The 15,758-nt window shown below is 41.2% G+C and overlaps 2 protein-coding genes across 3 annotated transcripts in view; one reads left to right on the top strand and one right to left on the bottom strand.

The window, feature by feature from the left end:
• Window positions 1-4,365: 4,365 nt before the first annotated feature.
• srek1ip1 (SREK1-interacting protein 1) lies at window positions 4,366-13,477 on the bottom strand. The gene is made up of 5 exons (XM_014126946.3): window positions 13,172-13,477; window positions 11,499-11,546; window positions 11,147-11,305; window positions 5,176-5,248; window positions 4,366-5,082 (listed from the first exon to the last, which is right to left on the bottom strand). Exons 1-5 carry the CDS (start codon window positions 13,182-13,184, stop codon window positions 4,908-4,910), a joined length of 468 nt encoding a protein of 155 aa, XP_013982421.1. The 5' UTR covers window positions 13,185-13,477; the 3' UTR covers window positions 4,366-4,907.
• Window positions 13,478-13,546: 69 nt separating this feature from the next.
• Window positions 13,547-15,758, top strand: part of cwc27 (CWC27 spliceosome associated cyclophilin) — a 56,397-nt gene continuing 54,185 nt past the window's right edge. The window contains exons 1-8 of one of the 2 annotated variants that reach the window (XM_014126933.3): window positions 13,547-13,716; window positions 14,102-14,198; window positions 14,424-14,536; window positions 14,733-14,876; window positions 14,974-15,072; window positions 15,204-15,307; window positions 15,430-15,499; window positions 15,602-15,681. In XM_014126933.3, coding sequence (XP_013982408.1) covers window positions 13,690-13,716; window positions 14,102-14,198; window positions 14,424-14,536; window positions 14,733-14,876; window positions 14,974-15,072; window positions 15,204-15,307; window positions 15,430-15,499; window positions 15,602-15,681 — 734 coding nt within the window. In that variant the 5' untranslated portion in view covers window positions 13,547-13,689. The other variant, XM_014126923.3, reaches the window with a different exon arrangement.

Raw genomic sequence — 15,758 nt, forward strand, 5'->3', positions numbered from 1 at the left:
TGCAATGCATGCTTCTAGAAGGATGCACAGCCAACAACTATGGTTTGCATGCCCTGCCTAAGGACCCCATCACGCAGAATAGGTCGTTGGAGTTCATTGGTCCCCAGTGGTGGTGAGTATACCGGTAGCAAGATCATTATCGTTCCTAGCATAGCTGACGTTAGCTAGTGAGCTACCAACTAGCGAGCTACCAACTAGCGAGCAACGGCGTCACAGGCCTGAATCTAATCCAATCTGGAGCCAGTCAGTTTACATCTGTAAAGCATATAATAAGCTTCCAAATGAGATTATACGTTATTTCTCAAACTATGTTTATAATTGAAAGATGACAATCGTTGACCCTGTTTTTCTGTTTAACAAAGTATACCGTTGGGTGCCAGACTGATCCCCTTGGTCATGAATGAATGGATGCCGGGAACTACCAGAAGGAGCAAAGGTGGGTATCATAACATGTCCAGCAATGTGATTGCAATGGTTTAGCCACCTCCAAAATTAATTTCATTCACTATTTACTTGCTATTTTCACAACTTGTCAGGCAAGACCTTGGAATAAAAGTGTCATGCGACACAAGTACCCTTGTGACACGTCCTCTGTTGTTGCCAGTCTCCCTCGACTCCTATGAAATGGACACGCCATCATGAGGCCTCTGATAATGACCCGAGTTATTGCCTTGATGATGCAGACGGCTTCATCAACAACAGGTAATGCGCGTTATGTGAAAATCACCCTGTCAAAGGCCCTTCTGGTCAACACCATCTCATAAGATTGCCTGCTGCAGTTGTTCGAGAGATGTTCGGTCTGCAGCCTAACATTCAGCAAAGGGGTGAACTGTGAGCATTCCTATGAATGGAACAGTCATCCACATGTTGGCAAGTATCCAGCCAGCAACCTTCATCCGTCAGCCGCAACAGCTTTCACAGGCTCATCATTTTTACAAATACAGAAAGTAACCCACGTCATTACTTTGACACATTTGATAACCCAATTGTGAAACATAATTTATGTAAACTGACCTTATTTGTTCATTAATTTCCACTTAGATGCAAATAACGTCATGGGTATACCTGGTGGAACCAGCCTGATCGCTGTGTTCACCATTCTATTTCACTTCACATTTGATGATATCTGAAGTGAAATAGAAAGGCGATCAGGTTGGTTCCACCAGGCTAATCATAACCACCATTGATAATGTGATCAGTGCTCTGTGTGTGTATGTGTGTGACCGACTAGTATCTTTGATGAGGGGCCAGGAGCTGATCTACACTGCTATACCCATCAATGGGGCTCTGGCAAAGACCTTACCTCCAGCCTCACCTCTTGGTTGCTCACCAACGGTTGTCGATGGGGACAACAGAATTATATAGGTTTAGTCTGACTTATTCAAACTTCAACAAAGTACCTGTTTGTGTCAGATATTACCTATTCTAACTGCCATTGGTATTAGAACTGTGACTGTGTTCACAGAAACATGTATGGAACCAGCACATGGAGACTTGCAAGATGAAGTCCAGACTGACAGACGGCTTGATACTGATGTCTCTAAATGGAGAGAGACCTACCATTCGGCATTAAACGTTTATTGTATTGTCTTTTTTTATTATTGAATTGAATGGTATCAGTCAATATGGGAGGGAGAAACCCTGTGTATTCTGCACCAGGATCAGGGAACTCCTGTTGTATACGGGACACCACACAGGAAGGTATGACCACTGACATGTTTACCAAGGTAGCCCCATTACCACCAGACAAAATGCCGATAGGCACAGTGTCTGTATCGGCTGGGAATGAAAGGTGCACATTGTTATATTAGCAGACCCCTGCTTCTATGGTATTATGTAAAGGGTTGTTTATTCTACATGGACCCATTACTACTGTACATTTGAAAGTTAACAAAACATGCATTGTTGTCATAATACTCTGTAGGCTACTGAGCTATTCAAATCTTCCTACGGCATCTCACTATTCATCCGTTTAGAAACGGCAATAATCATCGCTTTCAAACTGGTTTTCGAAAAATACGCTGATATATACTGAACAAAAATATGAACGCAACGTGTAAAGTGTTGGTCCCATGTTTCATGAGCTGAAATAAAAGATCCCAGAAATTGTCCATACACACAAAAAGCTTATTTCTCTCAAATTTTGTGCACAAATTTGTTTACATCCCTGTTCGTCAGCATTTCTGCTGTGCCAAGATAATCCATCCACCTGACCGGTGTGGCATATCAAGAAGCTGATTAAGCCAGCATGATCATTACACAGGTGTACCTTGTGCTAGGAACAAAAGGCCACTAAAATGTGCAGTTTTGTCACGCAACCCAATGCCACAGATGTCTCAAGTTGAGGGAGTGTGCAATTGGCATGCTGACTGCAGGAATGTCCACCAAAGCTGTTTCCAGAGAATTGAATGTTAATTTTTCTACCTTAAGCCGACTCCAATGTCGTTTTAGAGAATTTGGCAGTACGTCCAACCGGCCACACAACCGCAGACCACATCTGGCTTATTTACCTGCCAGGGTCATTTATGAATTTATGTCAATTGACTGAATTCCTTATATTAACTGTACCTCAGTAAAATTGTTGCATGTTGCGTTTACATTTTTGTTCATTATAAATGCCCCTTATCTTTCATATCAGTGAGAAAGAATCTTTCAAATAAAAAAAAACATGCAGTTTTGCACAGATCACAAGCTGTGTGTGCCTCCAGTTGGCTTACACACACAGGTGTTCAGAGCACGCTAGATAGCTCATGAGCGCTGGTGGCAGTGTAGGCTCGGCCCTAATTTATGTGCTCTCTGTCACCTGGAACTACATGGCAAATAGTCCAGGAACACAAGGAAAGCACAAAGGACAATGCCCAAGGACTCGTCAGCCATTCCCCCTCTGAGGGGCCAAACTGTATCTCTGTTACCGTATCCAGAGGACTGACTATTGAATGTGTGATAGAATAATATTATAGTTTCCCATGTCTGGTATCTACCTGAAACTTGTTCACAGAGGATAACAATAATGCTATCTATATGTATGTGCAATCACTGTGGTAACTTGTATCTGTACAGGGGGAACTCTCAATGACTCTAGACAAAGGGGTTTCATGTTCCTCTCAGGAATTCTGCTGTGACAACCTGTGGAGATTGGGCCTGGTGGTCAGGTTACTGTCAACTTATCGTTTGATTGGTCAACGGTTGTTGGTTTGGGGTTGAGAAGCTTACACCTTCAGGAATTAAATGCCTTTGTTCTCTCTTGTCCTGTATCCAGTCCATGGAGGAAGGTTGTATGATCAATTATCATTTCCTAGGCATCTCTTTGTTCATGCTTTGTCTTGTAAGCTAACTTTAGGATTTATATGCCTTGTAATGCTTGTAACTTAGGCTGTATGCCATGTATGTACAATGTTAATTATATCTGCCTTTGATATAGACAATTCTCAGACCAATTCTTGCTGGTCAACATCAATTAATTGCCTAATGCTTGTTTGTATATTTTAATTATCTTTATGAAGTCATACATATTTAAATAAGCTAATTGCTTAGTCTTAGTTGCATGCGAGGTATATATATATATATATACTACCGTTCAAAAGTTTGGGGTCACTTAGAAATGTCCTTGTTTTTGAAAGAAAAGCTAATTTGTTGTCCATTAAAATAACATCAAATTGATCAGAAATAGTGTAGACATTGTTAATGTTGGAAATGACTATTGCAGCTGGAAAGGTGTATAGAGGCCCATTATCAGCAACCATCACTCCTGTGTTCCAATGGCACGTTGTTAGCTAATCCAAGTTTATAATTTTAAAAGGCTAACTGATCATCAGAAAACCCTTTTGCAATTGTCTGATTAAAGAAGCAATAAAACTGGCCTTCTTTAGACTAGTTGAGTACCTGAAGCAATTACAGGCACAAAATGGCCAGAAACAAAGACCTTTCTTCTGAAACTTGTCAGTCTATTCTTGTTGCGAGAAATTACTGAGAAATTGCCAAGTAACTGAAGATCTCGTACAAAGCTGTGTACTACTCCCTTCACAGAACAGCGCAAACTGGCTCTAACCAGAATAGAAAGAGGAGTGTGAGGCCCCGGTGCACAACTGAGCAAGAGGACAAGCACATTAGTGTCTAGTTTGAGAAACAGACACCTCACAAGTCCATAACTGGCAGCTTCATTAAATAGTACCCGCAAAACACCAGGGGTATTGTGTGTAGGATGGAGAGAGATGCACGTGCTATTTGCCATTTCTTGAATATCATAAGATTGAAAACAAGTCAATTCCTCAATGTCTATGCATTTCTCAAACAGCAAAATATATTTTCCCATCATATATTGAAAATAATAAATCACTTTCACTTCAAGGAGCTCAGACACAGAAATGTAATAGGATTGTTTTATTAAAGTTTTCTACTAAATGAATGACATCAAATCTGGAAGCATTACCACCTTAATACCTTCCTAAAAATGGAAAATACAGAAATGACTTGCTTACTACATCTGCCTATCCCATTCTGGTAACTTGAAAGATCAACACTTGGAAAATAAAAAGTTCAGATGGTTCACTAATAAATTGTAAAATCTAGACACTTATCAATCTATATAATACCTTTAAAAACAAATTCCATCCAAACCTTTCAGTATTCACCAAAGTCAAACAAGTGACAGTAAATCTAGGTCCATTGTTTCATTTGTAGCAGAGGCTATATTGACCAGCCTTACAGATGGTCCTTGATTCTGTGACACACAAGGGCCAGATATACTCAGTGTCTGCACCTATTACTTTCCACAGGATATAGAAAAGAAAAGTTTAAGAAAAAGGAATAATATCTTAAGGTAAAGTGTATCTAAATACAATCGTATGTCTTAGCTCGATTCCTCCGGAAAATGACGAGTGCAATCTGTCCCTAAACGTTCCGTCTTCTCAATCAGTGTCCGAGGATCCGCTGGAGCTGTCAGACGAGGAAGGTTCATCTTTCTTCTTCTGCTTCTTCTTGTGACGTTCCTTCTTTTCTTTCTTTTCCTTTTTGCCTTTTTTCTTGTGGCTTTTGTGTTTCTTTCTCTTCTTGTTCTCCTCTTCGTCACTCGATGAATAAGACCTACAGAAGATTGCACCATCCACAGTTAAACATACAATAGCACTATGCATAATTATTTCTCATATATACTGGAATAAAAAGAATGTGACGTACCTCTTTCTATCAGACTTCCTGTCTTTACTTTTCCTCCTCTTGTGTTTAACTTTCCTGGTGTCCTCCTGGGGATCTACAGCAAATCAGGACAAATACACAAAATCATTCAGACAAAACACTTGAATAAAAGTGAGAGCAACACAGTTCATGGAAGCCAAGGATTGACAGACAACTAAGCAGGGACTCGGTCATATAACTTTGTTATAACATAGTAACACAGCAGAGCCTGTTATAACAGTGACCAGAGGAGTGCTAAGTAGTCTGTTATAAAATAACTATTGCCGGTTGTACTGTATTGACCTTTTTTTTGTGACCAAACCTTTATTAAAAAAAATATTTTCTAGTTTGGGGGGGGCCTTATGCACAATATACAAACTAATCTACTTTAAATGGTTAGCTCGCATCACAGAGCCAAAAAGTAATAAATGTAGTAAGTAAAGAGAAAAAAGGGGGGGGAAACTTGCCTTTTACCCCCTTCCCCCAATCAACATGTCTCCCTCCAACCAACCACCTCCCGCCCCCCCCACCCAGAAACCATGTTTTCCACCCCTTCCCACCCCCCCAGAAAAATCCTTCTCATACCACTCCTTCCCCTTGTGCCTAAAAGCAAAGAAACATTAAAATAGGTACATATACACTGAGCAGACAAAACATTAAGAACACTCTTTCTGTGACAGACTGACAAGGTGAATCCAGGTGAAAGCTATGATCCCTTATTGATGTCAATTGTTAAATCCACTTCAAATCACTTTAGATGAAAGGAAGGAGACAGGTTCAAGACTGATTTTTAAGCCCTGAGACAATTGAGAAATGGATTGTGTATGTGTGCCATTCGGAGGGTGAATGGGCAAGACAAAAGATTTAAGTGCGGTAGTAGGTGCCAGGTGCACCGGTTTGTGTCAAGAACTGACACACTGCTGGGTTTTTCATCCTCAACAGTTTCCCGTTAGTATCAAGAATGGTCCGCCACCCAAAGGACATCCAGCCAACTTGACACAACTGTGGTCAGCATTCGAGTCAACATTTCAAACTTTACAGTTGGCACTATGCATTCAGGCAGGTAGCGTTCTCCTGGCATCCACCAAACCCAGATTTGTCCGTCGGACTGCCAGATGGTGAAGCGTGATTCATCACTCCAGAGTCCAATGGCGGTGAGCTTTACACCACTCCAGCCGACGCTTGGCAGTGCGCTTGGAGATCTTAGGCTTGTGTGCGCAACTGCTCGGCCATGGAAACCCATTTCATGCAGCTCCCGACGAACACTGCTTGTGCTGACAATGTTTCCAGTGGCAGTTTGGAACTCGGTAGTGAGTGTTGCAACCAAGGACAGACGATTTTTATGCGTACGAGCTTCAGCACTCGGCAGTCCCATTCTGTGAGCTTGTGTGGCCTACTACTTCGCAGCTGAGCCGTTGTTGCTCCTAGACGGTTCCACTTCACAATAACAGCACTTACAGTTGACCAGGGCAGCTCTATGGACAGTGCCACATTGAAAGTCACTGAGCCATTCTACTGCCAATGTTTGTCTATGGAGGTTGCATGGCTGTGTGCTTGAAAGTATACACCTGTCAGCAATGGGTGTGGCTGAAATACAGAATCCACTCATTTGAAGGGGTGCCCAGATACTTTTGTATATATAGTCTATCAGTGAAGAGCACCTCTTCCAGGGCAATAGGATACACTGTATTTCTCTCCATACTCAGCCAGGGGCCGGAAGAATAACATCTAAACCAATTTAGGATGAGACGAAATGCTAGTGCCTGGAAATACAATTTAAAGTTTGGTACGGATATTCTCCTACGTCTTTCCCTCTTTGTAAATTGGATCATTTTATCCGGGATCACTTACCTTTCCATATACATTTCGAAACCGCACTATGGATTTTTTCACAATAGCCAGAAGTGTGAGACAAGGGAAGCATAGAAACTTCTGAAATTCTGCCGTGGCAATATACTCATTTTGACAATAAGAGTAGGCAACAACACATCTACAACACTGATCCTCAACACGAGGGCCCCTCAGGGGTGCGTGCTTAGTCCGCTCCTGTACTCTCTGTTCACCCGCGACTGCGTGGCCAAGCACGACTCCAACACCATCATTAAGTTTGCTGACGACACAACAGTGGTAGGCTTGATCACCGACAACGATGAGACAGCCTATAGGGAGGAGGTCAGAGACCTGGCAGTGTGGTGCCAGGACAACAACCTCTCCCTCAACGTGAGCAAGACAAAAGGAGCTGATTGTGGACTACAGGAAAGGAGGGCCGAACACGCCCCCATTAACATCAACGGGGCTGTTGTGGAGTGGGTCGAGAGTTAAGTTCCTTGGTGTCCACGTCACCAACAAACTATCATGGTCCAAACACACCAAGACAGTCGTGAAGAGGGCACGACAACACCTTTTCCCCCTCAGGAGACTGAAAAGATTTGGCATGGGTCCCCCCAGATCCTCAAAAAGCTCTACAGCTGTACCATCGAGAGCATCCTGACTGGTTGCATCACTATCCGGTATGGCAACTGCTCGGCATCCGACCGTAAGGCGCTACACAGGGTAGTGCGTACGGCCCAGTACATCTGGGGCCAAGCTTCCTGCCATCCAGGACCTATGTACTAGGCGGTGTCAGAGGAAGGCCCCAAAAATTGTCAGACTCCAGCCACCCAAGTCATAGACAATTCTCTCTGCTATCACACGGCAAGCGGTACCGGCTCGCCAAGTCTAGGTCCAAAAGGCTCCTTAACAGCTTCTACCCCCAAGCCATAAAACGGATGAACAATTAATCAAATGGGCACCCGGACTATTTACATTGACACCCCCCCGTTGTTTTGTACACTGCTGCTACTCACTGTTTATTATCCATGCATAGTCACTTTACCCTTACCTACATGCACAAATGACCTCGACTAACCTGTACCCCCGCACATTGACCCCCTGTATATACCATCGTTATGGTTATTTTGTGTTACTTTTCATAGAATTTTTTACTTTAGTTTATTTAGTAAATATTTTTGAACTGCATTGTTGGATAAGGGCTTGTAAGTAAGCATTTCACTGTAAGGTCTACTACACCTGTTGTATTCTATGCATGTGACAAATAAAATTTGATTTGAGATATTCTGCCGGTTAAAGAAACCGGGATGTTAGTCCATCTACTAAGGTCAGAATTAATTGATTTGAGCTTTCTGTTAAAGTTTCTGGCAATGGTTTTATCTAAGGAAGGAAATATATCTAAAACCAAATATTTAAAATGGGAAAATATTGGGATTCCATAAATAGAGATGGCGTCCTCCATCGGGGTCTTGAGAGGCAGTAGGGCAGATTTTGTTAGATGTATTTTACTTGAGATGGAGCTAAATTTGTCTATGTTCTTCAAAGTGTTTGGTAGGGATTTGAAATACACTGTCGAGATAAATTAAGTTGGCTTAAAATGAGATGACGTGATCCGTAGAATTTTGAGATATTGGTGTAATTTCTTTAGATTGTCAAATTGCCTGGGCCAGGGGCTCCATAGACAAAGAATAGCACAGGTGAGATGGGATCACGTTGCCTGCAACTTCTAGTTATACTGAATAGAACAAAGCACGTATTGCTTGTTATTACTATGGCTGAGGGATTGGCATTTAGTATTTTAGTCATATTAATGAAATTCGAGCCAAGTCACAAAGATATGACCATTCTAGTCTATCAAAATCTTTTTCTGCATCAAGAGATAAACCAAAGCTCCTTGGGCTGTTTTATGATGAAGCATGTAAGATATGTAATAGACGACAGATGTTACCTTAGGATAATATTTGGTCCGGATGTACCAATTTGGGTAAGTAGCAAGACAGGACGACAGAATTTTTGAAAAAATGTCATATCTATGTTTAGCAAATGAGAAGACTGGGTGGCATCCTTACCTTTTTTTAAAATATATATAAGGGAAATTAGTGCTGTTCTTACATCCCTTACAAATGAATCTTTGTAAACGACTGTGTTAATCATTTCAAGTAACAGTGGACCTAATTGGTTCCAACATTTTTAATAGCGCTCAGGAGGAATACCATCCCAACCAGGTGATGTGCCTTTATTGATGTTACCTAATGCCCTTTTAAGTTCATGGAAAGAGATTTGGGCTCCCAGCATGCCTGGCTTCCTCAACTGAGAGAAGAGGAGTTCTTAGATCCTTTAAACGGGAATCAATCTGGCTTGGTGTGGATTTACAAATCAGAGGTGTACAATTCTTTATAGAAACGGGAGATTCTTTAGTTGATTAATTTGGCTTCGGATAGTAATTCACCTGATTCAGATTCAATCGTTGCAATATCCAGTAATTGATCATTACTGCAAAACTTGTTAGCCAGTAGATGACTGGGTCAATTACCATGGATTTAATGGTTGAGTCTAACTCGATGGATGGCAAACTCAGATACAAATGCAGTTGTATTGTTTTTAATAACGCCTTTGATGGTGTCCCATAAAATGTGAGGATCCTCGACTGAATTTTTGTTAATAATTACGAATTCATTCAATTCAGTTTCAAATTGGTCATGCATCTAGCTGATATAGGGTGTAATCACTAGTCCAACAGTTGCAAACGAGAGCTTCTATTGGACAAATTCAGGTATGTTTATCCCCGTTGGTTTCCGCTTGCTTCACACGTAAACACAGTTCACTTTCATAGAAGCCACGTTGTATTCCTTCTCGCATCTATGCGCTCTCCTACTCTCACCTCTTCCCTTCGCTTGTGGAATTCAATGCCCAACACATCAGCTGTATGTGACCAGGCAAAAATACCTTTCCAAGCCAAACCACTGCACACAGCCTACATCGTTGTCACTATATTAGCTAAAATAACGTCATAGTCAGCGTAGCTAATATCACTAAAGCGTTAGTAAACCCACTACAATCATACAGTAACATGAATGTACAGTCAGTAAGCAGTTACACAGGCGGGACCCGGTGGCAATAAATGAGTAATACCAAAAGCTTACCTTGACTTGGAAGAATTCCAGTGTCGTGTTGAAAAAATAATGACTCTCTCTCTCTAACTCTCTCTTGCTTCTCCTTCATTTTGGAAGAAATTAATTTGTTCAAAACCTTTCATCTATTGTCTTTCTCTCTCTTTCAGTCAACTATTCAGCACATTTTATACCACTGCAGTGCTAGCTAGCTGTAGTTTATGTTTTCAGTACTAGATTAATTCTCTGATCCTTTGATTGGGTGGACAACATGTCAGTTCATGCTGCAAGAACTTTGATAGGCTGGAGGACATCTTCCAGCCTGTCATAATTACTGTGTAAGTCTATGGAAGGGGGTGAGAACCATGTCTCCTAGGTTTTGTATTGAAGTCAATGTACCCAGAGGAGGACGGAAGCTAGCTGTCCTCCGGCTACACCATGGTGCTACCCTACGGAGTACTGTTGAGGCTACTGTAGACTTTCTTTGCAAAAATAGTGTTTTAATCAATTATTTGGTGACGTGATTATATTTAGTATAGTTTTATCTAAAGAGGTTAACTTTTTAAATGTTTAACAATGTAAATATTTATGTATAGATGGTGTTGATTTTGTCGTTAGGGAATATTAAAGCGCCATCTTGTGGCTCTTGTAGGAGAGTCTGGAATTTGTATCTGGCAGTAGCAAGCATGACAATCAGATATGCTCATATGTCGAATTTCTATTTTCTCGAATAATGAAAATGAAAGCGTAGGCACGTTATAGTACTAAATCGATTCGGGAGAATGTTTTGTGCCTGTTTGAATAGCAAGTGTACTCTTTTGCTTTAGGGTTATGAGCTCGCCAGGCATCAATAAGGTAGTAATCAGAGAGTACATGATGAAGAGCCTTGGTTGCTTATGGACTGTAGTTGGGCTCATTAGATTTGTTCCATATGTCCAGAATGGCATTCATGTCTGTACCAATAACCAGTTGGAATTCAGTTCATTCTAACAACATGCTGAGCAAAGATTCCAAAATGTAAAATAAGTTTTGACCTTTTGAGTCTTTTCCACCCCGACCCAGCTTGTCATTCGGCAGATCCTCCTGCTCGTCCTCTGTACTCTCTTCGCTGCTTGTACTGCTTACATCTAGGACAATGTCTTTCCGGGGGTCCACACGCACAAAGTTACGGCACTCGAACGTCAGGTGGCCCGCTGATAAAATGACCAGAGTACAAAAGTGAGTGAAGAAGGGAAGTACTTAATAATGAAAGTGTATCTAGCACAGAATGATTATGGCACACTAAGGGGTCAGGGGACAACAAGAAACATTCTGGAACTGTATTCACAAGGCTTGAATATGTAGAGTTGGACTAGAGACATCATATAAGCAATAAAGATGACTTACGGTAACCACATTTCTTGCAACCAGCTCTGATGTTGTCCTTATTGGGACCTGCAAATGAAGTGAAAAATGTATTCATTGTGAAATGGGACAATTTATTGCTTTGTTGAAGTCTCGCAAAAACATAGGCCTGTATATTCTGATTCCTTCTTATACTGAACATAAATATAAACGCATTATTCAAAAAAATGTATAAGACTACTGAGTTACAGTTCATATAAGGAAATCAGTCAATTGAAAAAAAATATATTAGGCACTAATCTATGGATTTCACATGACTATTGGTCATAGATACCTTAAAAAAAAAAGTTAGGGACGTGGATCGGACAACCAGTCAGTATCTGGTCTGACCACCATTTGCCTCATGCAGCGCAACACATCTCCTTCGCATAGTGTTGATTGTGGCCTGTGGAATGTTGTCCCACTCTTCAATGGCTGTGCGACGTTTCTGGATATTGGCGGGAACTGAAACGCGCTGTCGTACACGTCAATCCAGAGCATCTCAAACATGCTCAAAGGGTGACATGTCTGAGTATGCAGGCCATGGTAGAACTGGGACATTTTCAGCTTCCAGGAATTGTGTACAGATCCTTGCTACGTGGGGCCATGCATTATCATGATGAAACATGAAGTGATGGCGGCGGATGAATGACACGACAATGGGCCTCAGGATCTCGTCAAAGTATCTCTGTGCATTCAAATTGCCATCGATAAAATGCAAATTGTGTTCTTTGTCTATTGCTTATGCCCATACCATAACCTCACCGCCACCATGGAGCACTCTGTTCACAACGTTGACATTAGCAAACCGCTCGCCCACACAAAAAAAAGCAAAAATAAATAAATAAATACAAAATTGAAGGATGATTATGAAGACTAAACACAATGAAAATGTTTGAGGACAGGGTTTTGTTCTCTCTGGATTCCATTAGAATGACGATTCATTCACGGGTCTGCGGTTGTGAGACTGGTTGGACAGACTACCAATTTCTCTAAAACGGTGTCTTATGGTAGAGAAATGAACAATTCTCCGGCAACAGCTTTAGTGGGCATTCCTGCAGTCAGCATGCCAACTGAGAGCTCCCTCTAAACTTGAGACATCTGTGGCGTTGTGTGACAAAACTGCACATTTTAGAGTGCCCTTTATTGTCCCCAAAGGTGCCCCTGTGTAATGATCATACTGTTCAGTCAGCTTATTTATTATACCACACCTGTCAGATTGATGGATGACCTTGGCAAAGAAGAAATGCTCACTAACAGGGATGTAAACAAATTTGTGCACACAATTTGAGAGAAATAAGCTTTTTGTACGTACAGAACATTCCTGAGATATTTTATATCAGCTCATGGAACACGGGACCAACACTTTACATGTTGCGTTTATATTTTTGTTCAGTGTATATGATTCACATTGAGATAACACAGCCGTTATCAGACGAATGGAGAGACTTAAATGCCATACACAAAATCATATCAAAATAACACTAGCTAGCTATTTAAAACATTGAACACAATCATACTAGCCAATCGGATCATAGTGGCTAGGCTAGCTAACCTAGCTAGTTAGCAGTCCATAAGTTCTGCCAAAAAGGCAACTATAAGATAGTTATAGCTAGCTACCTCCAATTTCCATTAAAATATTAATACTGAGGAGTTTTATGTTAGATCAAACATACCTGGTGCAGCCATTATCACACTTTATTGCAAAAAAGAAATCTTGTTGCGTTGATAAATTTCGAACCACTTCCCTGTGGGTCCTCTACAAAACAGGTCCGATAGGAAACATAAAATGGTTAGTACCATCTTTCGTAAAATCTTTTTTTTAAACACATTTGGAGCTGATTTGACCAACTGCTTGAGAAATAATTCGCACATACTAATATTTCTGACTCTCTTATCTTTTCAGAAAACGTTCATAACTAGAGTTTTCTCGAGATAAATTCGTCAGCCTCCCTTTAGCTAGCTAGCTAATGTTCTGTATAACGTTTTAGGGGGGCGGGGTTGATTGCAATGTAACACACGGACCAAACCACACATTTTAGGGGTGTATATGGAAATGATAATCCATCAATGTTTTAACATATGTTTAATTACGATATATTTTCATACACATATTTAACAAGTTCATTGATATTTGACATATCACCCATCAAACAAATATTAGGGAAACTGCTTCCATGCATCGACTTGGGAAATGCCGCTCACACCCCATTGCCTCGAGGTAAACAAAGCATTCATGGTTTAACAACATGGCGGTTCAGTAAACTGTGTCTGTGATACATTTAGATATTAATCTCTAATTTGCAGTCTTTGCGAAGTACTTAGTGCTGCATTTTAGGAAAAAAAATATTTTTTTATACTGCTGAAAAGATAGATAACAGATTTTCGGTGTCGAGTTGTCCGTTAACGTCAACGACAAAATGAGCAACATTTACATTCAAGAGCCTCCAACAAACGGAAAGGTGAGCGCGAGCTTGCTTGCCAGGGGTCCTGTAATTAGTTCCTCTGAAGATCAGTCTGCACGAAATACAGTAAGCTGGCTAGTTAACGTTCTGCCAAGCAGACATGTGGCCTTGGTATAAAGTGATATGCTTCTACCTTCTCAGGTTCTGATCAAGACCTCAGCTGGTGACATCGACATTGAGCTGTGGTCCAAAGAGGCTCCCAAGGCCGCCAGAAACTTTGTCCAGTTATGCATGGAAGGTAAGGACTGAGTGCCTGATTTATATCCAATAGCAGGTTAAAATGCAAGGTCACTCAACAATACTGATGTACTTATAATGTATAGTCAAAATCTTGGTTAACCCAGAACAAAAATCTTGTGGAATTCTGTCCGATTTTGTTTAGTCTGTCCTCAAGAGATTAGTATACTCACCATTTCACATTGCACACCAGCTTATTGTAAATATGTACTGTTCTCTTCCACAGGCTACTATGATGGAACACCATTCCATAGAGTGGTGCCAGAGTTCATTGTCCAAGGAGGAGATCCCACAGGATCCGGGACGGGGGGAGAGTCCATCTATGGACGCCCGTTCAAGGTTAACTTTCACTGTCTCCATCACCTTATTATCTCGCATCATGGTCACCCCAAAAATGTATAGGCTAGACATAAACTCAACTTTTCTACATGGAACCTTTGTCAGCTCACCCATTACTACGGTTTCAGACTTCCACTAACAATGAGACAGTGGAGCTGATTCTTGTTTTGCTGTTGGTTCTGTCCCCCGTTCCCAGGATGAGTTCCACTCCAGACTGCGTTTCAACAGACGTGGTCTGGTTGCCATGGCCAACGCAGGGCCCCATGACAATGGTAGCCAGTTCTTCTTCACCCTGGGTCGGGCAGATGAGCTCAACAACAAACACACCATCTTTGGAAAGGTAAAACGCCAAAAGAAGATCAATGCATCTTTATATTTGGGAAGCTTTTAGTATGCAGCATTTATCCTGTAAGTTCATCTTCCTTTCCCCAATGCAGGTGACAGGTGATACAGTGTACAACATGCTCAGGTTATCCGAAGTGGAATGTGATCAGGAGGAAAGACCTTTAAATCCACACAAGATACGAACCACTGAGGTATGTATGTCTTGTTATGGGTTTACGTCACACAATATTATTTGATCACTTTAACCATTCATTTGTTTTGCATGTGTACCAATTCTGTCAGACTCTTGTTACTTTACGTTTTTTTAAATGTCTCTCTGCAGGTGTTACATTCTCCCTTTGATGACATCATTCCACGTGAAAGAAAAAAATCCAAAAAGGATGAAGACAAAAAAGAGGGAAAGAAATCTCAGTCCAAAGCAACAAAGTAAGTGTTTAATTGACTATTATACACACTTTCTCTGCTCCTCACTCTCAATCTGTTTCTGACTCGGAAGCGTGGTACTGTAGTTATGAACAGTCGGACTCTGGACCTATTTATTTTGTCAGGAACTTCAGTCTGTTGTCATTTGGAGAGGAAGCTGAGGAGGAAGAGGAAATGGTAACTCAAGTCAGCCAGGTAATTAGAACATGAGCAGTCTTATTGTTATTCTGCACTTCAAATCAAACTCGCCATCAGTGTCAACCAGATACATTACACACATTGTTTCTTTTCATCCAGACACTGAAGGGGAAAAGCAAAAGCAGTCATGACCTGCTGAAGGATGATCCGCTGCTGAGCTCTGTCCCAGCGGTCAACAAGTAAACACTAAGATACCGTAGAGACACCATGCTCTGCTGCCTCAACTTATCTTGTTTGGAGAATGAATGAATGAATG

The sequence above is a fragment of the Salmo salar genome, chromosome 01 (assembly GCF_965601325.2).
Source record: "Salmo salar chromosome 01, fSalSal1, whole genome shotgun sequence".
In the NCBI taxonomy this organism is placed as follows: Eukaryota; Metazoa; Chordata; class Actinopteri; order Salmoniformes; family Salmonidae; genus Salmo; species Salmo salar.